The sequence below is a fragment of the Filicampus tigris genome, chromosome 8 (assembly GCF_054856515.1).
Source record: "Filicampus tigris isolate MCC_2025a chromosome 8, RoL_Ftig_1.0, whole genome shotgun sequence".
Lineage (NCBI taxonomy): Eukaryota > Metazoa > Chordata > Actinopteri > Syngnathiformes > Syngnathidae > Filicampus > Filicampus tigris.
In genome coordinates this window covers 875,684-897,955 of record NC_141224.1, presented here as the reverse complement: position 1 = coordinate 897,955, position 22,272 = coordinate 875,684, and the positions used below count along the sequence as shown (strand labels likewise).

Sequence of the window (22,272 nt, the reverse complement as noted above, 5' to 3'; positions counted from 1 at the left end):
CGAATGAAACGAGAGGCTGTACTGCGGGTTTCACCCTGGTGTTGCCGGTCCTCTTTTTTTTTTTTTTTTAATTCAATCCATGTAAATATATGGCATCGAAGTGGTGTATCATACGAATATTTGCCATTATCGTAGCCTTGGGATTGACGTCCTCCAGATGTCGCCAATGTACTTTTCTCAACAACGGCCAGTGTAAAGCATGCAAACGAAGAAGACTCAGCAAAACAAAACAAGCACAGCGGCAAGCAGGTGACCGACCCATTTTCACCTCGTATTTGTCTTAGAATGCCTTTTGTGGTTTGCAGGTATCAAATCGGCACGTTTGTGTGGATGTTGGCGTGGTAGCCAGCGTTAGCAGCACGACGTATTTATTGAATTGTCATTGTTTGATTTACTTGTTTGGCCACGGGCTCGGTCGAGCTAGCAAGGGGAAAAGTAGTACATCCGGGCATTTTATGACGTCGCCGATATAAATTGCCATGTAAAAATGGTTACATGCTAAAATAAATAATTTAGCCTGAAAGGCCACGAAAAAATATTTCCAATGACACCAAGATCACGTTTATAGGTTAAAAGCTGACAAAGTTATTAATTCTTGAATTTCGTAAATGAGGGGGACTTAACGTCCTTCCTTTGTTTTTCATTGAAACAAACTAAAAGCTGCGACTCAAGACATGTTTTTCATCGTATAAAAATCCTAAAGCCCTTGCAAAATCCTTATTTTTAGGGATGCATAAAGGGGTTTGTGTCCATTTACGATGTCAATGGGAAAATCTCAAGATCAGCCTTCATTTTGTTTTGTTGGATTGCGATTTTCTGATTGAATTTTTTGCACGGAAAAAACATCCGTGTATATTTATGCGATGGTATTACGAGCAATTGTAAACATTTTGGGGCTCGGAATCAATTGTGTTTTTTTGTGGCTACAACAGAGTTGTGTCCCTTTGCCCTGCGAATAGCAAGGGATTACTGTAAATGGAAAAGTACCAGTCCCCAAAGTCTGATGTAGGCATAACTAGTTTAACGGTAGTGTAAATCCAGCCCACTCGTTTTTTCCCCGCATTATGATTGTTGTGTTTGCTCCTTTCAGGAGCGCGTTGAGAAATGAGTTCCCATCTCCTGATGTCCTGCAACTCCTCCCGTCATGCATCCCTCCTGCTGCTTTGTTGTGGCCAGTCGTGCTGGCGCCGAACCTCGAGCGGCAGACCTCACATCGGCGGCAGCCTCGGGGAGAGCTACCGGCTGCTGCGGCTGCCCGAAGACGAGCCCGTCAGCCCCGAGCGGGCAAAGGAGTCCTACCTGCGCATGGCCAAGCTCTACCACCCGGACTCGGGCGCGCCCACCGCTGATGCCCATCTCTTTAGCCGGGTGGAGGAGGCCTACCGCGCCGTGTTGGCACACCGCAGCGAGAAGCGGCGTCGGGATGCGGCGCAGGCCGAGGATGAGGCCGAGGACCCGTCCCCAGGTGCGGCCCCTCAGCATAGGCACTACCTGGGCTACGAGGGCGTGGGCTCGGGCACCCCCGGCCAACGCGAGCGCCAGTACCGCCACTTCCGTGCCGACAGGGCCGCCGAGCAAGTTCTGGACTACCGGCGGAGGGAGCGCGAGAGGGCGGCGGCGGCGGCTGAGGGGGCGCTGGCGGAGCGGGACGTGCGGCGCCGTAGCAGGACTATCAAAATCACCCAAGCGGTGGAGCGGCTGGTGGAGGACTTAATCCAGGAGTCCATGGCCCGGGGGGATTTCCGCAACCTGAGTGGCAGCGGAAAGCCTCTCAACAAGTTCCAGCACAACCCCTACGCCGACCCCATGACGCACAACCTCAACCGCATCCTCCTGGACAACGGCTACCAGCCGGCCTGGGTGCTGACGCAGCGCGACATCCGCGAGGCCGCCGCCGGCGTCCGGGGCCGGCTGCTGGACGCTCGGGCCGGGCTGGGCGAGCCCCTGGGCCCGACCGAGCGCCTGCGCCGGGAGGAGCTGTGCGCCCGCGCCGAGCGAGAGCTGGCGAAGCTCAACGAGAAGGTGGACGGCTACAACCTGATCGTTCCCATGCTTCACATGCAAATGGTGCACTTCAGCCTGCCGCGGGAGGTGCGGCGCGCAGAGGAGGCGGCCGCGCGGCGCCGACTTGAGCGCCGACAGAGAAGGAAGGAGGAGATGAGGCGGGCCAATGCCGACCGCGTCGCTGCCAAATCGGTCGCTGCCAAATCGGTCGCTGCCAATCCAGCACCGGTGTCGTGGCTGCAAAGTTGGCTCCAATGAATGACAGCAAACCTCACTTTGTGTCCGTTGAGTTGTACGTTTAAGCTTTGACTTTATTGAAGACAGCTTCAAACAACGTTTGACCGTGGTCGTTTCAACATGATCATGTTTGACAGCCCAGTCGCTCCCCGGACACTCACTGACGTCAGGCAGTACTGCTAGAAAGCTCAACGCGGACATTTTTGATCCCCGTAGGTTATTTCGAACAAGCCGCCGTCAATGTTCAAAAGTTCCCCCCTAGAAGTATATGTGTGGATGTTTCATTTATCCAGGTAGGACTTTCTGCCCACCTCACCACTAATATGATGTTAAAATGATTCCGCTACAGCTCTCCATTCGAAAGTGATTTCCAATCATAACAATCGGCCAAGCATCGAAAGAACGGACGCAATATTGGCTCGAACGCGCCTCCCTGTCGTGGGAGTGGGATGCGGATGGTACCGATGGGAAGCCCGCCATTAAAACCACGGGAGGACATGTTAAAAGTGTTTGCGCTACGCCGTACCGTTCAAAAGTTAGAACGATCTGCCGACCGGCCGAAAACAGCCCCGCTCTTGACTTGGACACTTTCTGAAGCCGTCGGAGGTTTGACAGAAATGAAATATGTGGCGAATTGCACACGTTTGTTAGAAGTTGTGTGTTGTTTATCGTTGCTGTGTGCGTGCGACGTGATGATGCAAATTGTCCACGTGAAAATGATCCAAGTGGACGGGAACACCAGAGGGCGGGACAATCACAATCCTGCATATAAAATCCCCCCCAAAAACCACCTCTCATGGATGTGTTTTCATTGTAAGCGTTTCACTGCTGTTGTTCCGGCCTTTCGTCCTCTGTGGCCGCGTTGCAGATGACCACCGACGACGACACGTCCGCGAGCCGCCGAGCCCGACAAATGGCGGCCAGAGACGGCGGCGTCCGCTTCTGCGTCCAGTCTTGGGCGACGTACTGCTGGTACGGGTCCTGGGAGCCCTCCAGCTTCCGGGAGCGGATGAAACTGAACATGACCGCGAAGGAGAAGAAGCCGAACATGCCCAACACCACAAGGATGTAGAAGACTTGCTGGGATGTGGCCGATGTGTCGGTGTGGTTCTGTGGCGCTTGTGCAATGCTTGTGCTTCTGTTGAGGCAGTCGCGCAACAAGGACGCAAGCAGGGAACTCAGCTCGGTGCCGTTGACGTCAGACATGGCCGCCCTCTGCCGGACGCTCCGGTAACTGCAAGGTGAGCACAATACAAAAGCCTTTTTGTGCTGAAAAGATTCGAGGCCGTTTCGTCAGTGCTACGGGAGGACTGTGCACCGCCTAACCGGATGTATGACAAAAAATGTGCCATTAATACGCTGTATTTTATTTTGCATAATATATTTTACAATGCTTGTATAAAAGATCCACTATCCTATACTCAACAACAAAATAACCACAAACTCTATTTTTTTTCTACTGCTAAGGGCACAAATCCAAGTCCATTAGTATATTAACAAACAAAAAAAAAACGAGTTTTCATTTTCACTTTTTTTTCTCCGTAGAGGAACTGTTCACATTTCATCTTTTCTACACTGGAAAAAATGAACTTTGAAAAAAGTAACGGAAAGAATTTCCACAGAATTCAATGTTTTTATGTAGGCATTAGGCAGTTGTATTGGGTCAACGTAATTCATGATGGTTAATTTAGCTACACTTCTAGGATTGGGTCTAACTTAATTGAATTGGGTTGAGTAAACTGAATTCATTGGGCGTACTGCAGTATGTTTATATCGCATTAGGCTGTAGTGAGGGTTGGAATAATTGGAGCAGACAGACATTACACTTTTAATGGCATGCACTCACCACATCATGTTTTGGTAAGAACAAGACTAACACCCCCCGCCCCCAAATGTTTAAAGACTAAAACTACCATCCACATGAGCAAAAATCAGTTACCTGACAAAGTTGGAATAAATCACTCATCAGACAACAAACACATGGTACCTTTCTGCGTGATGTATTGTCGTAATTCCAGTGTGAATGTGTTGATGATAATTCTTATTATGCAGAAGGGTAAGCTTACCTGTCTGATGACTTTGGTTGTCCTCGCTCTATGGACCAGACTCTGTTTTGCACCCCCCCCCCCCCCCCCCCAAAAAAAAAAAAAAAAAATCCTCCCGCCAGGTCCTAAAACTCCTCCCATCCTTCGCTGTCATCACCTTTAATGAAAGCATTTGTTTTAATTCAACTCTAGAAAATAATATGTGAGGACACCCTAATGCCAATTATAGCCCCGATTCGACCCCCACCCGCACCGCCCCGCCTCCCGTATGATTAAGACCAGTATGAAATGACAGCTGGTTGGCAGAACAATGTTTTCACTGTGCCACTGTGACCTCCATGTGTCCTTGAACGCACCTTTGGCAGCCTACAACTCCACGTATGAGCGATCAGATAAATAGTGTACATACAGCAGAATAATTGAACAGTAAACATCAAGTTGTAGGAAGTCATATAATGCGTGATGATAACCATAGAGCAGGAAATGAAAGATCCTGCCCAGCACAGATGTGCAAGAAAAAGAAGAAAACAATCAACGCCAATTCAGCAATTAATTGTAACATAAAGACAATTGTTAGACGCTACACAATGTGTTTGTTTTTTTTCAAGAAAATTTATTAAACTATTCAGCTTCATCTAACTTGACGCCATCACAGTCTAGCAGTCTGCAACACACACAAACAAAACGACAAAAAGACGTTCTGTTAGCAGTCATAATGCTTAGAAATGTTGTTTTCCTGCATGCTAGCAAGAAAACTATTCATTTTTCCAACTTAAGCAAGAGAGAGGGGCTGAAGGTTAATTTAGACTAAAAATGTAATTTCATTCAATTCAATTTAAATTTGAGAAGCATTTATAAACGTATTCTTTTTACGATTTTTTTTTGTTCACAGATTTTGTTATTCATATTTTTAAAAAAAATATTGATCTGGGAGCCAACCCCCCTTTTTTCATGAAAAACACTTACAAGTAGTATTGTTGCGGTGTTTTTTTCAATACATTTCTAATGGCCGTCAATTATTTGCAAATTTTTGCTGTTCGTGGGCCGGCCCGCTTTCCATCCCCTGCAAATAGAGCTTCAAGTTCGGACACCTTGTAAAATTGTGGCTTGTTCTAGTTAGAATGACAATTTATTGTCATAATAGTTCAACTAACAATTTATCATCAGAGAATAATTGTTGTTCTTGTTCTTGCGAAATTTGGACTCCTTATTAAAATTCTGATAACGTTTTCATTTATTCTCATAAAATGTCAATTAAAGACTCATTCATGTGAAATTATGACTCATTCCCCGAATTTGACGTGTTATCCGAAAACCGCGACTTTCTGGTGAATTTACAACCTCGTTTAACGAACAGCTTAAGATGTATTCTGTCCAATTGGCCATTTCTAGTCAGAAAATTCGGACTCGAAGCTAACGACTTATCCCCATAAATGAAATGTTCCGTAATTTTGAAATTCTTCTCGTAAAACGAGGGCGTGTTCTTGGAAATTTCCAACTCGATCTCAAAAAAAAATGACGACGACGACGACGACGACTCGCTCTTTTCAAATGACAATTGACTCCTGTAATATTTCATCTAAGGATTTCAACTCCTGCAATGCTGCGTTCTTTTTGTCCAGTATCGAATGACTTGGACGTACTCCTCCTTGTGAGCCTTGAGAGCTCTGCGAGCCTCACGGGCGCGGATGTCGTCGGACACCTTCTTGTAGCAGTAGACCACCACCACGATGAGCCACAGCTGCAGAAGCACGATCAGCACATACATGACCATCTCCGACACCACCGCCGCCAGCTCCCGGTTGGCTTCAAAACAGATCGCAAACTTAAAACCAAAAACACAACGCGGCCCCAAAACATAACATCTCTTTCTCAGAAAATGTCACATCAATTTACAATTCTTGATTAAAAAAATTGCAACTTGTCCTCAAACGATTCTATCTTCTTCTTGTGGAATGACAGTTTACAGTTTTTGTAAAATGACAACATACTCTCACGGTTCTCTGTTCTCGGAAAATTGCAATTGAATATCCTATTGTCAAAATTCAGCTACGGTAATTACTTATTCATGACTTGTTCTCATGAATTATGATTTATTCTCCTATATCAACTAACACGTTCAGTAAAACGGCAACTCGAAATAGCCTCATTTTGACTTGTTCTCCGTAAATTCCGCCTTTCTCATGTAAAATCATTCATTCATTCATTCATTCATTCTCCGTACCGCTTCTCCTCACAAGGGTCGCGGGGCGTGCTGGAGCCTATCCCAGCTGTCTTTGGGCAGTAGGCAGGGGACACCCTGAATTGGTTGCCAGCCAATCGCAGGGCACACAGAGACAAACATCCGCACTCACAATCACACCTAGGGGCAATTTAGAGAGTCCAATCAACTTACCATGCATGTTTTTGGAATGTGGGAGGAAACCGGAGTACCCGGAGGAAACCCACGCAGGCACGGGGAGAACATGCAAACTCCACACAGGGAGGCCGGAGCCGGGATCGAACCCGCGACCTCTGAACTGTGAGGCGGACGTGCTAACCAGTCGACCGCCGTGCCGCCCCATGTAAAATCATATTCTTGCAACATTTCAACTAATGACTTGTACTGCTGTAATTGTCTTATCTTGAAATTGCGATTTTGCCTTGTAAAATTCCGATTTATTCCCCCCAGATTATGATTTATTCTCATAATATTTCAACCAATGATTTATTCTCATAAAATTACAATTTATTTTCAACAAATTCCGATCTGTTCTGATCTGAAAATTCCCGGAATATTACAATTTATTGCTTTAAAAATGACTCGTACTATTACAATTCTTTCACATGAAATTATGACCTATTTTCTTAAAATTTCAACTAGTGACTTGTTTTTGTAAAATGACTACTTATCGTTTAAAAATGACTTGATGAATGAATGAATTTTTGCTTTTTCACGTAAAATACCGACCTGTTCTCTTGTAGTCTTCTCATAAAATGGTGAGGGCTTTTTTTGAAGACATACTCTTGTGATAGCACAAATATAAAACGTTGTCCTATTCTTTTCCAAATTGTCAATTGATCTCCGCTGATAATGACTTGTTCTCATAGAACTCTCACCAGCGTCCACCACGCTGAGCTCCACCTCCTTCTCCACGCTGACGTGGTGCCGGAAGCCCGCCGGCAGGATCGTCCGGCCGAAGACGCAGCGGTACGTGCCGGCGTCGCCGTAGCTGATGTTGCGCACGGCGATGCTGCCCGCCTGGACGTCCTGGCCCCGCGTGCCCAGCCAGTCCACACGTCCCCTGAAGGCTTCGGCCATCACCTCGGCGCTCGGGTGCTCATAGTGGAAGATCTGGGGGGAGAGCCAGGACGGCAGTTGTCTTCGAGACTGGCGTGACTCGGGGCGCGACGAAAGAAGAATTGGCCACAATCTGCCGAAGGACTGAGTTAAGTTGAGTTCACCGAAAAGCCAGAAAGCGCTCGTATCTCAAACATGTGCTCGCAAGTCAAAGCGACGGCAACAAAAAAAGAACCCCCAAAAATTGCCTAACGACGGCTCTTATCTCCCAAAAACACAACAGGACATTCGGTTCCACGTGAAGGCAATTGTCAGCTGTGATCTCACGTGCATGAAGTCGTCCTGTCCTTGAGGTCTGAAATGCCAGTCGACGGCGGTGACGGCCGACACTTCCCCTCGTTTCTTACAGGAAACGCAGCCCAGCGCGAAGGGCTCGCCCCGCACGGCCTCCGTCGGCGAGTCCACCTCACTGCAGCCCCCCAGACACTCGCACGCTGCACGCACCGGACGGCAAAAACATAGCGTGCTACGCAATCATTGCCGTTGCTTAAACCGTAGACGCTTTTTGGAAAAATACATCAACAGGAATAGGTTTTGAAGTGTAGAATTGTGGAGTGAGGAAAAGAAAAACAACAGTTCTAAATGAATTCCAGACCAAAAAAAGAAAAGCTTTTTTGAAGTAATATCATGGAATATAGACATTTGTTTCAACAGTAGAAATGGTTAGAAAAAGAAAAGTATACAAATATCTTGGAAATCATAGGTACGATCCAAATCGAAAACATCTTAACAAGTAATCTAAAATATTGTTCAATGATTTAAAGCGGCAATCCACCCCGCAATGTTCTTGGCAAGAATACGTTCCCAGCAGGCCCACTAGTTGAAACACGGCATTCTCACGAATATTGCGTTTGTGGAATATGAGAAATGCAGCCATTTTGAGCCATCTCAGGGGGCGGCCATTTTGTCACTCGTGTCGACTGAAAAGGGCATCGCAAATGCTCAGGGCTCAGGTCACGACTAATCGCGGCTCAGCTCCAGAAAACAGGTGAGCCGCGATTGGTCGTTGCCTGAGCCCTGAGCAGTTGTGATGTCGTTTTCAGTCGACACAAGTGAGAAAATGGCCGCCCCCTGAGATGGCTCAAAATGGCTGGATTACTCTTATTTCCACAAAGGCGATATTCATCAAAATGCCTTGTTTCAACTAGTGGGCACGCACAGGACATATTCATGAAAAAAAAATAGGTTTGGGTTATTTTCACCTTTAAAGTGCCATTCGGCATTGATTCCTGTGGGGTGAAGGGCTTGAAAATGTCCATTTTTGGCGATTTCTGGACTCACCGAGCAGACCGACGACTATGAGAAGAGGCCACTGGACTTCTACGAGAGCCATTGAACAAAATCCACTCGGGCAAATCATCCAGGCTCCATAAAGTCCTCAGTTCATGTCAAAAACAAGTCCAAAACATGGCAGGAAAAACAAGACGTTGTTTAGCGAGTCCTTTGCCGTCTCCCGGGCTAGCCACTGCTCCGACTTTAAGGAGGTTATATTTGGAGGGTGTCAATAATCCCGAAAGCCAGCAGGGAACTTGAGACGAGGAGACGCCCATACGACACCCGTAATGTCTCCACAGCGCTTGTCTCCACAGGCATACTGGAGATGGATGGATGGATGGATGGATGGATGGATGGATGGATGGCCTTCAAGTGTGTCAATGTGGACCTACTTACTTGGATAATTTGGACGTTTCCCTTGATATCACATGCTGTAGAATAATGTCAACCATGTGGCCCACATATCAGAGCACCCCCCCCCCACACACACACACACACGACTAATGAGACCCACATCAACTATTAACAGTGTCAGAGAGAGAGATACTGACATGATAGTTGATCACATTGTTGTTGCGGTTGTGGGTTTTTTGGATCATGTACTTCTAAGTTAAATCGTTGCTGTTTTGAAATTTTCTCGGGTCATCCATTTCCACACACCTTGACAGCTGCTGGGAGTCATAATTACAATTTTGACAGAAGCTACAGCTAGGTGCCATGAATCGTAACCTTTCCAAATCCAGTTCTTGACAGAAGCTAGGTGCCATAAATCACACCCTGTTAGCCCTTGGGGTCATGAATCTAGTTTGTGGCCAAACTAGACGCCTAACGGACTTTATGCACGCGGCATTTTTTTTCGCAGTAAAAATTAAAAGTAACTTTACACTTGATTTTAAAAAAATATATATTAAAAAATCACTAATACTATTTTCGATACAATGGATTTTTTTTTTTTTTTTTTAATTAAAAAAAGTTGACTAATTTCAAGAAAAAAGCCAAATGTTTTGGAGACTTCCTTGGGAAAAAAAACATCTTACAAATGTATATCTTTTTGCACTCTTCTCCCAAATGGACAATTTTCATTTTCAAAAATGACTTTCTCTTCTCTTCTGGAAAATCTCTTTGTGTGGAAAAAAAACAGGTATGACTCTTGAGAATATACAAAAACATTTTTGTTTTAGGTTTAGGCCAGGGCTGCTATTGCAGAGATGAAGTGAAGGCCTCATTCAGTTGACGAAAGATTGACGTGGACGATACACGGCGTGCAGTGGCGTGACGCACTGCAAACGCTCAACAAATCAAGCTAAACGCAACATTTGGAGGCCTTGTAAGCTTTAGTCACGCACACGCGTGTCACTGCATTGGCGTGTGTGTGTGCACTGGGGGGTCAGGGTTGTTGTCATGTGATGTAACCAGATGACAGAGGAGAGTGTGTGTGTGTGGGGGGGGTCCTTGCCACTTTGAACCTTCTCGTATCCTACAAGCCGTTATGAGGAAACCAGTGAGAGGGTGACATCAAAACCTTGGACACACACACACACACACACACACACACACAACTTCAAGGCACTTTGACATGCAGTATGTGTTCGTGGACTGTGGCGTGTGTGTGTGTGTGTGAGGGGGATGGTTGACCCCCCCACCCCAGCACACGCACGTATCCTTTCTCTCCAATGCTGCTGATGTTTCTTATTTTTAGCACAGATCGAGTTTCCACAGGCGTCCCGGCAGCCCGGAGCAGCTCCCGAGTGTTTGGCAGCCCGAGTGAAGCGGAGGTCGGGAAGGATGGCGCGCGGACTTCAGGGAAAGTGCCAAGTCATTGTGATGCTCTGCTGATGAATGAATCCGAAATCCTGCTCCGGGACAGGGAAACGCCATCGCGGAGTCGTGCTTGTACATGCGATGTCTGTTCAAGTGAGTCTTTGGCATTTGCACGGATCAGACATTGTAGTTAAAACGGTCTCCTTCCTCGATGTTGGTCTTGGTTGTTGCTCTCCGCTTACCAGTTTGGGGACGGTCAGTTTCTTTGGCTCCACGGCATCCTGATGGTCTTCTTTTGTTTGATTCCCCCCCCCCCCCCCCCTTCAGACAAGGTGACGCAAGCGTGAAGAGATGCTGCGGCAGGATGAAGGTGAGGAGTAACAATTTTCCCCCATAAAGTCCTCCACTGGTCACCTTTGACACCTGGAATGATTCAAAAGGTTGTTTTTTTCCTCCAAGGTTTTTTCTTTTAGAAAAATGTTGATGTATATTTTTGAGAGAAAAAAAGTGTATGTACTGTATATATAAAGAGAGAGAGAAAGAGAGCGAGTTCGAAAGAAATTGCAGGTTTTTGAGGATTAAGTTTTATACTTTCAAGATAAAACAATGAGAAAGATGCAGGTGTTTTGTCTATAATTCTTGTTGGGAGGGGGATACATTTTAAAATTAGATTAAAAAATGTGGATTACTTAAATACTTAAGTATGAGGGAGACAGAGAAGCAACATTTTCTTAGACTAAGTAATTAGGTTTTCCATTCTAAGTTCTGTTAGGTTAATCATTTCCAAGACTCTCGCGGAACCACTTTGTGTCCATGCGCATTAGGCTGCCCATGTTATACGTATTATAGTGCTACTGCGTTGACATTTAGGAAGCTTTGTGTGTCACAAATAGACTATTTATTAAGATCTCTTCCACGAAGGCTGGCAAAGGCCCACTGCCACGCATTTGAGTCACTTGACGAGGATAGCAATCATACTGACGGCACGAGCCCTGGTTGAGCTCCAGCGGTCGCCATTTCGCTTGGGTCAAAAATACTGTATACAGTACTGTGTATTTACTACGAATCAGTACTGTGATGCTCACCATTTGGAACGACTTGTGAAACGTCGTCTTTATATATTCGTTGTTATTCTAAGAAGTAAAATCACATTTTAAACAACTTTATGACGACATTCCATTTACTGTTAATAAATGCTTCAAGAGGGAATACCGTGTTTGTTTAAAATTAAATGGTGGCAATTGTGTCTTTAGTTGGCTAGTGTAATTCCTGTTGCAAAGTTAGCTAAATAAAATGCTATATCTTTCCAACCGCGGCTTCTGTTGACAGTTATTTCGTGGGCTGAACCACAAAGTTTGCAAGAGGGGTACTTGTCTTCTTGTTTTGCCTCTTGCCTTATTCAATTGCACACTATTCCACTCCATGCGGATTTATGTCACACATATCTTACTTTAGTATTCATTCAATCATATATGCGGTGAATAGAGTTAAAAACGAAGCGGAGCAGGTCCTTATTTTTCATCGTCACCCCTACACAAATGCTGAATGTTTCGAACAGCGTCTCGGGTTCGCTGCAAAGTGCAGACTGTTATTTCCAGGACCGAACTACAAAGTTTGCGGGGGGCGGGAGGGGGTGTCGTCTTGTCGTTCTACTTTTTGCTTTATCTTATATTACCGTGTTCTATTCCATATGGATTAATTTAACAAATAGTTTAATTTACTATTCATACAAACACACGGAGTGACAAAAGTAAAAATAACGCGGAGTAGGTCTTTTTTTTTTTACCGTCGTGTCCACCCCCACATACGCTTAATCTTCGCATTCGGTTTGTCCGCCTCCGAGGCTAGAGGCGGACAGTTATTTCCCGGACTGAACCAAAAGTTTGCTAGAGGGGTGCTTGTCTTCGCGTTATGCTTTTTGCCTTATCTAATTATACAGTGTTGGATTCCACACGAATTGTTTTTTTCATATACAGTATTTGACTATTTATAAAAATGTGTATACGGCGAGCAAAGTTAAAAAACGAGAAATAACTTAATTATTCATTGTCGTGTTCCCCCCCTACACAAACCCCAAATGTTCGAGTTCGCTCTTCCACTCCCCTCCCTTTACCGACAACAATAAACGCATCCATTTAACTCTGTTCTTAGCTTTTTCTGCAATAGCAATTTTTATCTGGGTCTTTTAAATATAAAAATAGTACAAGCTGACGCACTTTAATCCGTCTTTTTGGAGGAGGGGGATAACGGTGGTGGTTGCCCCCCCCAAAGAAAGACGTCGAGGCAGGGAATTAGTAGAAGAAAAAGTTGACCCAAACTTTCACTTGGTGCTGTTAGCTTGTCCGGAAGAGGCTAACGGTAAGTCCCGGCGGATGCGCTCCTTGTTGGCCGGGCGAGCTTCCGCACCACCATGCTGATGTGCTCCGTGGAAAAAGTGGATTTTAACATAACGTCGCGCACCGTCGCTCGGCTCGTCTTCGAGGCCGAGCACGACCACCGAAATGGGGGAAATTCGTCCAACGGCAGGTAGGGAGAGAAGACCGAGATAGAGAGATAAGACGGTGCTGAGGCGAAATGCAAAGTTTTTGTTTGGTGCTTGGGTTAAACCATTAACGTGGTGGAAAAGGGTGCGGGCTATACTTCATGCGCATTGATTGTTAAGTCTATTTGTAAGATTAGGTTGGTCAAACATGTCCGTGCTAAGATTGTTCTTGTTCAAACACGAGAGCAAACAGTGTGTGCCCCTAGTCTCACTAACTGGTGGCCTTGCCTTAGCTTTTTTCAGATTGTCTTCGTTGAGTGTTATGTTTATATGTTTTTTTTCAAGGGAAAAAAAAAAGTTTTTTCAATTTGATAATAGCACCGTGACGCAATAAAATATGGAACAAGTAAAGCGCTGTGCTGCCTTGACTTACGAATTTATTCGTTCCGTGACCACGCTTGTAACTGAAAACGCTCGTATTTTAAATCTTATTTCCAAATGTAATGAATACAAATCCAATTAATCTGTCCTTTTTACCAAAAAAGACCCTAAACATGTCATTAAATGTTTTATAATAGGATAAATAACAGTATTGAATTTATTAATACACACAGTAATAACGGTCAAATAGAATGTAAAGTATGAAACCGTTCATGCAATGTGATTTCATTGTGCTGCTCCTTCTGCTCTGCTTGCTTTGGCCACTAGGGGGCAGTATAATACGTAGAGACATACATCAAGTAGATTTGATAGTCAAACACTGAAGTGGACTCAACTAAGATGCAGTTGGAGTCGTTTTTTGCACTGCGCACAAATATATTGAGTGTCATTGTATGCTACGGCTGATTTTTTTTTGCCACCGTTTGTGTTCAAATGACGGTTGTTTAAATGTTTATACGTACTGTAATATCGTTAGCTATGGCATTTATAATTCGGTTTGGCATTAGGCTAGCTACTCTGTTTCGTTTTACAGTAAACCTATACTGGTAATGGCAACAAACAGATTGCAGCAAGCACACTTAACATCTTTTTTTTTTTTTTAAAGAATTGTTCACTATCAAATAGTGGTGGGGGATATGGCAAAAATATCATATCACGATTTTTAAAAAATAAAATCACAATCATGATTTTATCATGATTCTTTTTTTACGTAGGTTTTTTTTTGACTCATTTGCACATTTTTGACCATTTTCCTCATGTTAAACATACAAAACATATTAAAAATGTGTATTCAAACCCTCAAAGAAAAAAAAAGACATTTTAAGCCAGCTAAGCTTTCTGAACAGGTTTTAATTTGAGTAGTGCCAATTTTTATCAAAATGTGCAGCGAATGTAAACGTAAAAGGTAACATAACGTAAACATAAAAACACAGCTCGTAACGCGGGTCTTGTACTTTGAAGAGTCTTTTAAAGCCCTCGTTTTCCACTGCTTTAATGGGAATCATGTCTTCAGCAAGGTAATAAGTCACTGCCTCAGTCACTTCTTTACACTGCTTGCTTGTTTTTTCATGTGGAGTGCCTTTGTTAAATGACTGTGTTAGCGTGGGTTGTGTTAGCTTGAAGCTAGCGGCTGCTTCTGGCTGATCTCCGTTTGCTTTGGCTGTCGGCATAGTTGTTTGGGTGCTGTCTCTGTCTCCGCAAGTGATTAAACAGGTTTGTCGCGTTGCCATCTGACGTCCGAACCGAGTCTCTGCAAACTTTGCAAATAACTGGTTTGCGCTTTTTCCTCCGAGGAAAAGCCAAACCAAATCGACACTGTGGATGTGGAGTTTCTTTTCGGGACCAACTCTGCTTCGTGGTGACTTTCCGCTATAGCTTCCCGCTATCACAAACAAAGAGGGAGGCGGGGAGTGTCACGTACGGTGCACTGCGCGTGCTGTGATTGGTTGGTCGGGTATACACGTCAGCGACTTTGCGCCGCCATCGAGCGAAACTGTTTAGAATGTGCCGTGTAGACGATCAATCGATCTTTCGGCTTTATGAGATCGTGAACACGTTAAACCGCTTAACGATCTAATATTGTCATCTATTATCAAACTTTTTTTTTATTTTTATTTTTTTTTTATCTAGTGCTCCTAATTACATTTTTTGCTGACAACTCAAGGCAAAAAAATAATGTGATTGACATTGTCTTAAAACTCGTAAGCCGGGTCGGGTCACTCAGAAGTCAATCGTACCACTGTATGTTTGTGCCATTTGTTGAACATTTCCTGCTAGCTATGTAAAATATGCCTCATCCGTTGTGTGCGTGTGTTTCAGACACACTAATGTAATGTGAGTGTTTGCTTTTCTTTGCTGGAATGTTCCCCCATGACCTTGTTGAGTGTTCTCCCGCATCGCCGTCATGCATTTAAGGTCTTTCTTGGACTTGTTTTGAGTGTCATCAATGTCATGTAATACTCAGAACAGGAAGTGGGTGCTCTCCAATTCCCCCCTTCCCAGCATTAGGCCCACTACTTGCTGGCTGTGAGCAAGGAGCAAGCATGGAAAAATCCATGTCCCGTTGGCGGGGAATGGCAAACTACAGCCCGTGTGGGCTGTTAAGCAACCTCGGAGAAACTGCGTATAGAAAAAAAGGCCCAAATTGTATAATTGCTCCATGTGCACCTTTCACACAGAGCCCAGTAAAGGCAGAATATTTCTGCAACTCGGCACCCTTTCACGCTGTCTGCACAGAACAGCTGACATGCGGGGGGGGAAAAGGCCAGGAAAATGTCAGCTAGCAGCACCTGGTATTACAGCTAAAAAAAAAATCACTGGACATTTGCTTTCAACTAGGTCTGCAGCTATTGAACATTTTTGTAAGTAATTATTCGACCACTTATCATATCGATTAATGGGGTGAAATTGGTTTTGTGTTATTTATCACAATGTTCATGTGAGGTGCAGGTATTATTTTTGTCCACTTGGGGTCACCATCGTCACATTCTACTTTCGGATTTGCGATTGACTGTGTACGGATTTAACAGGCGGGACCTGGCTTTGTGAGTGATGTGGGCGTCAGTGAATGATAGTGTAGCGTTGGCTGTGGTGGGCTCACGTTAGTAGCTGGCTGTTAAGTCTGCGTAATGAGTGACTTTCTGTGAGTTGTGACCATCTGCAGCTTGTGTTTAAGTCTGCTTTTTTACATGTTTGTTCCCTTTAAGTGATTGAAAAGGCACTGGCAGTTGGCCATGACTACACGTTTGAAGTACCGTCATTTCCCATGATCATTAAGTGATTTATTTATTTATTATTGTTAGAATTATTTTTTGGGGGGGGGGAAATGATCAAATATTGCCCCCTGTATTATGCAAGGGTCATTGAAAACATTACCAAAAAATGTTCAAATGAAATAGACGTTCACGAGTACCTAGTGGTTGCGCAAGAAAAAAAAGGCACACTTAGATTCCAACGTGATATTTAATCTGTAACAAATGTATGCAATACAACTTTTTTCTTTTTTTTCAATTGTAAGACATTCTGGCTTTTAGGCACTATTTCCTCGGGGCTTGCCACCATCAGGGCGTCCGTATTTCTGCACAAAGTGGCGCATGAATCAGCAGTAACATTAGTCCGTGCGGAAAATCGTTGTCTTTGAATTATTTGAGTTATTCAATTCATCGTTTCAGAATGTTCACCCTTTGTCATATTTTGTGAACCGGTATGAATATATCAGAGTGAAATGAAAGCTCAGTGGAGGACTTTATTGACATGTTCTACAGTATATCTGAAGCTCCTAGCTTGCATTTTGAGTGCAAAGTCTTTTCACCCCTCAGGTACTTTACTTCTGAGCTCGCAAAGATGAGACACGTGACGCAAACCTGACGGCGGAGGAGCTGTGAGGAGACCATGTATGCAAAGACGGTGGTTGTCCTGAACCTGACACGCTTTCAGAGGAACTTATTTCTGAAGAATGACTGATTTCTTAAGTATAGTATTTTCCAAGATGGAGGCCTGGACGGGTCTGGACTTTTAACAGGCTGAAAGTCGGCCTTCCCGCAAATGATCATGTCCTCCGCTCGGCCCGTCCCCGTCCCGACGCTGACCGTCCTGCCCCCGTCCTCTGACACAGAGTCCTGGTCCCGCTCGCCCAGTCCCCGGCCATATCGCTCGGGCCGCCACCCGCGCTCCTACCGCGGCCGCAGCCGAACCAAGAAGCGGAGCGCAGACAAGCGTTCCGGAACCCCGCAGATCGTAATCGAGGAGGACGTTGCCCCCCCATCCTCTGCCCTTGAGGCCCCTCAGACAAGAAGCGAGGAGCAGGGCCCGGGCCAGGGCCAGGGCCAGGGCCAAGACCAAGACCTCCTTTTGCCACCGTCCCAATCTTGGTCACGTAGCCCCTCTCCTAGCCGGCGCTCTCGGTGGTCCCTCAGGAGCCTGCTGGGCAGGGACTCTGACTGGGACAGCTGCAGGTTAGTGTGCTGGACTCCGATTCGCAGTCGGCAGCCCGTCGCTACAAGGACGTCCCTTTAGACTCGTTAGGGTTAGGGTTAGGGTTAGACCCTTTAGACCTTTTACATCAAGTACCACGCTCTCCTAAGACCAATATTAAAACGCAGTAGCGTGCCAGAGGTTTTATTCCTAAAAAATAGATTTAATGTTATTGAAAGCCGCTGTAATATTAGGCGACTCAAATCATAGTCAAAGTGCCTTTTTGTAAGATTGAGCAAAGTCATCATTTGACAAGAAATTTAATTTACGAGAAAGTTTAGTGGGACTCGCCGACGGGTCCTATTTTATTGCCCCCCGGAAAAAAAGGCGAATGACGGACGACGGAAGAGTACCCACGCTGCAGACGGATGATGAATAACGGACGCTCAATTTTTACCGAAACGCCCGGCCGTGTTTAGAGGGAGGTTCCCGAGTGTGCACTTGTCGTACGGTACATAAGGTCCGCCAGCTGGGAACAGAACGTCTGCACGGTCAGCACTCTGCGCGAGACACCTCTGTGGGGATTCTGTGTCTTCGCTCAGCCGGCCGGGTTGCCCGTATGGGCGACTGGAGACCAAACGTGACCGAGTTGCTAAGAGTTGGCAAGTGTGCTTCATTCTTTACGAATCCTCCTGTTCAGAGTAGTCGCAACAACGCGCTTATTGACAGCCAGCTCACCGGGCAGTCACAACAAGCTAGGAGGCGGGGCTGTAACGCTCCACGCGCACCCTGAATCATGACATCACCCTGGGCCAATCGGAGCCTGCCTCTCGTCTGACGATGATGTCACGCTGGCCCAATCGGGGGAGGCTCTGTATGGTGAGGCTGATCCTCCAACCCCCTGATCCACCTCCTCTCCTCTCCTCCCCTCCCCTCCCCTCCCCACATCTTTCTGCATCCACTTTATTGACTCCATACATTCTCCGAGCTCATGAAGTATGCGTGTCGGGGATGCCCGACACTTTTCCCACCGCGGCCCACGCACGTACAAGCGTACGGGAAATGAGTTTGTGAAAGGTGCGAAAACAATCCCGTATAATATCGGGTGGTCAACATTTGCTAGAAATAAAAAATGACAATGAGTTTTACTATTTCAAGCCGTGGGGTAGCTTTGAGTTTTGAAAAATGTTTTCTCGTAACCTTCTTAGGAGACACGTTTTTTTAAAGGCTATTATTGCAACATGCGACAGGCCAGTGAAAAAGGCACAGTGTATATTTGTTCAAATAGAGTAGATGTTGAGACTTTTTTTTTTTTTTTTCTTTTTCTTTCTTCACCAAACCCACAGGAAGTAGATGCTACCTTGACCAAAACCACACATGACGTCTCCTCTTCCCTTCCCCATTGCAACAAAGTGCTATATCGATGACATTTAGATGCTATATTGATTTAAAAAGAAAGTAGACCACTTGCCAGTCTTCCAGCCAAGTGGTGGTCGCTCTCTTTGCCGCAATCTGAAAAACATACCTTCCTGTTGTCAGGAAGGAGGAGGTGCTCATGGTCTCCTGTCAATTTGACGCAACTCTCGCGGTGCTGGACAGGAAAGCAGATTACACGCAGAGAGACTGAGGCTGGCGGCGGATTATGATGCTCGCCGTAATCCAGCAGGATGGACACAGATTGAGGGTGAAAAGATCGCGTTGCACTCGCTGCGTTTGAAAGATGTTGGAGAGGAGTACAGTTGACGGGGCCACTTCCTTCAGGAAATTGTGACTGACAATTTGTCCTTGTTGAATAGGGGACCCGCTGAAAAGAAGTCAAAGTCAAATGGTGTGAATACAGTCATGATTACAAGAACGGTGAACATTTTAGCAGAACAAGGTCATTAATAGAAACAAGGGTTAAGTTTTAGATCAAAACTGCTGAAGTCATTTTACAAGAATAAAGTTATTGTCAGCGATGGCACTTGACACTTTTTTGCCGCTCCGTCTGCGACCCGGGTACCCCTCCGTCCTCGTCCCTCCGTCCTTGTTCACTGAAAAAAATCGTCCTCCGTCCTTTTAAAGCGATTCCGTGCTTGCTTAGTCCGTCCTTTTTAAAAGACCTTGTCCTCCATCCTTCCGTCCACAAAATGGCCGTCCCGGCGGGACGAACCGTTCCGTCCATTGGATGGAATGCCCATCTCTGGTTTACGACAAAATTCTACGGACTACTCAACAAATGCAAGTGTTATCTAAATAAATGTGTATTATTACCATAAAAGGCTCAATTTCATGAGAAGTGCTTCTACTATTACTCTAACGTTACCAGGAAAATGTGTAAATGTATGACAACAATGGAATGGTAAATGGTGGGAAAAAGTACTGTGTACCAAAATGATTTTATTAATATTTTATACAAGAAAAAAGTTGTCATATTTTGAGGGAAACAATTAATCTATGATTATCAGGTACAAAAAAAATCGGAATGCCATCTTTAGACTAGTGGGGCTGCATAGACCATATCAAAGAGAATTTTTTATTTGACTTCTCCTGTAATTAAAGAGATGCTACAGTACAATAATTGTCATACAATGAATAACGGAGGATGAGGTCCCCAAAAATCCTCAAATAGGTGAATTTGTGAAAGCCAAACTGATAATATGTGATGGGCCAGTGAAGTACAAGAAAACAACTGTAGATGTTTTAGGTTTTTGCTAAGGAAAAAAAAACTTTACACAAATAAACTTGGAATATTATTGGAAAAAGTGGGAGTTTTTGTCCCCAAAATGTTCACAATTGTGTTTTCCCGGCATTACTTTGTTTTGTTTAAATGCGGAAGCTTTGGCGTAGTAACAGCTTGAGGTGATGTGTGTAGCTAGCTAACATGTACACTCTGTCCAAAAGTATAGGGACACCTTCAGGTCAGCTGATGAGATCAGAGATGTGCTCCTAACTAATTTGTCACATAAAGCACTAGATTGTGACATCTAATCTGAACCGAATCAGTATTGATCAATTGGAATTAAGCATGGAATTTAGATACTTATTTTCAGAGCTGCTTCCTTCGAGCTCCATGTTGTGAGCTCTTATCTGAGCCCCCCAGGCACCAAAATGTTTATCAGACCCCGCCAAACCCCCCCCCCCCCCCCCGCCAACCCCCCTCCTGGGCATAAAGCCGCACCTCCTCCCCCTTACTTGCCTCCCCCATCTGTGTGCTGAGGGGATTACGGATGGACGGCAGCCCGTCGGCGGCTCATCCTGCACAGGCAGCCGTCGTCTGTCCGCGAAGGGCGTCGACGACGGCGATGGTGGGATACTAGCACCCGCCGCGTCCCCGCCGGAGATTCGCAACAGCCTGGCTACGCCGACGAGGAGAAGTGCGGCGCTCTTTTGTTTTCTTTCGGACCCCCGCTTGGGACAGTGAACGCCTCATGATATGTTCGAGTAAGTCATTCGATGGCGGCTGAGATGAGGGGCGTTCCAAATTGGCAACGCCGCTGTTTTTTTTTTTGTTTGTTGCGATTCGCATGTAATTACGACGAAAACGAACATTTTGCTTCAATATCAACCCATTCTTTCATTCCAAAACGCGAGTGGTGTGTTCACGTGAATCCCGGTCGCTCAGCGGTCATCCGGTCACAGTTCCCCCCACCCTCCCCCTCGCCGCCGTGAACGGCAGCCTCCATCCACCCACAAGCGGTCGTTTTTCACCGTGAAACGAGGCCAGCATGCCCCCGTGTCACTGTGCCTCCTTCCCGGGTGTTTTTGTTGGCTTCTCTGGTCCCAGTAGCTTGACGTGATTGATGCTGATTAAGCCATGTAGCTAACTTGCTAGCCCTCGCTGTCCGAATGAATGGGTTTACACTACAGATTCGGTGATATAAAGTATGATTATTAGTGTTATTATTCGAAATGCGGAGTGATTTGTACGGTTATTGTAGTAGTAGTAGTGTCATCGGAAGCTGGAGCTCGTTGTAAACAAACGCTCACACAGATTCTCGTCTCTTAAGTCCCTTTTAATAGGCCAATGCTATTCAATCATTAGTCATTTGTAGTTAACATGCTACCCTCATGAGGGTAATCGGTTCAGGTAATGGATGGATGCATGTGGTATTTTACTCAATAAGGTCACAATATTAACCATTGATTTTAACCATGACATTTATCATGGTTTGAATCCAAATTGATGTTGCCAATTGTGGCTAATATTGTGTCCTATGAATGTTTATTATTGAAATATCCGACCTACAATGCATGCTGGTTGTTGATCTCAAATGATAACTTTTTGTTTTTGTTTTTGCTTTTGCACAGTGCATGTCTTAATAGTGTGGTGGATGAGTGGTCACTTCTCAGCCTCACAGTTGTGAGGTTTTAGGTGCAAATCTCTTGTGCAGATATTCCATGCAATTTGGGTGTCTGCACAGTGCAGGTTGTTTCATGTATTCTGTCAATGTAAACGCAGCCAAATTGTATACCGAGTCATTCGAAATGTACTAACAAGTAGGCAGTCGCAAAAAACTAACAAACCGTAAAACACCAGAAACACAGTGGATATAAGAAAAAACAAAAACAACTGTTTTCTCACTATTAACATGACCTATAACTTATATAACCCAATTGTTTTTCAATTTTATAGCTAGTGTCTGATTGTGTTCTCAATTAACCAGCCCATGTTAAAGCGGAAGTCAACCCAAACATATATTTTTTTCAAGAATATGTTCCCAGCAGGCCCACTAGTATTCTGATTAATTTTGCGTTTGTGGAATATAAGTTAAGCAGCAAAATGCACTCGTTTT

General features: G+C 45.1%; 4 protein-coding genes across 6 annotated transcripts in view; 2 read left to right on the top strand and 2 right to left on the bottom strand.

The window, feature by feature from the left end:
* The first annotated feature begins 84 nt into the window (after positions 1-84).
* On the top strand, positions 85-3,032 carry dnajc28 (DnaJ (Hsp40) homolog, subfamily C, member 28). The gene is made up of 2 exons (XM_086038645.1): positions 85-249; positions 1,091-3,032. Exon 2 carries the CDS (start codon positions 1,105-1,107, stop codon positions 2,260-2,262), a length of 1,158 nt encoding a protein of 385 aa, XP_085894771.1. The 5' UTR covers positions 85-249; positions 1,091-1,104; the 3' UTR covers positions 2,263-3,032.
* LOC147142875 (potassium voltage-gated channel subfamily E member 1-like) lies at positions 2,335-4,328 on the bottom strand. The gene is made up of 2 exons (XM_086038652.1): positions 4,308-4,328; positions 2,335-3,475 (listed from the first exon to the last, which is right to left on the bottom strand). Exon 2 carries the CDS (start codon positions 3,445-3,447, stop codon positions 3,064-3,066), a length of 384 nt encoding a protein of 127 aa, XP_085894778.1. The 5' UTR covers positions 3,448-3,475; positions 4,308-4,328; the 3' UTR covers positions 2,335-3,063.
* A 550-nt stretch (positions 4,329-4,878) lies between these two features.
* Positions 4,879-10,961, bottom strand: LOC147142874 (sodium channel regulatory subunit beta-1). The gene is made up of 5 exons (XM_086038648.1): positions 8,908-10,961; positions 7,894-8,060; positions 7,386-7,620; positions 5,930-6,092; positions 4,879-4,950 (listed from the first exon to the last, which is right to left on the bottom strand). The coding sequence occupies exons 1-5, from the start codon at positions 8,984-8,986 to the stop codon at positions 4,908-4,910; spliced, it is 687 nt and encodes a 228-aa protein (XP_085894774.1). The 5' UTR covers positions 8,987-10,961; the 3' UTR covers positions 4,879-4,907.
* Positions 8,739-22,272, top strand: part of gramd1a (GRAM domain containing 1A) — a 27,842-nt gene continuing 14,308 nt past the window's right edge. The window contains exons 1-3 of one of the 3 annotated variants that reach the window (XM_086038642.1): positions 8,739-10,815; positions 10,990-11,032; positions 16,903-17,538. In XM_086038642.1, coding sequence (XP_085894768.1) covers positions 17,129-17,538 — 410 coding nt within the window. In that variant the 5' untranslated portion in view covers positions 8,739-10,815; positions 10,990-11,032; positions 16,903-17,128. Of the gene's footprint in view, positions 10,816-10,989; positions 11,033-12,784; positions 13,189-16,902; positions 17,539-20,663; positions 20,921-22,272 lie in introns of those variants that run through there. The other 2 variants (XM_086038643.1, XM_086038644.1) reach the window with 2 other exon arrangements.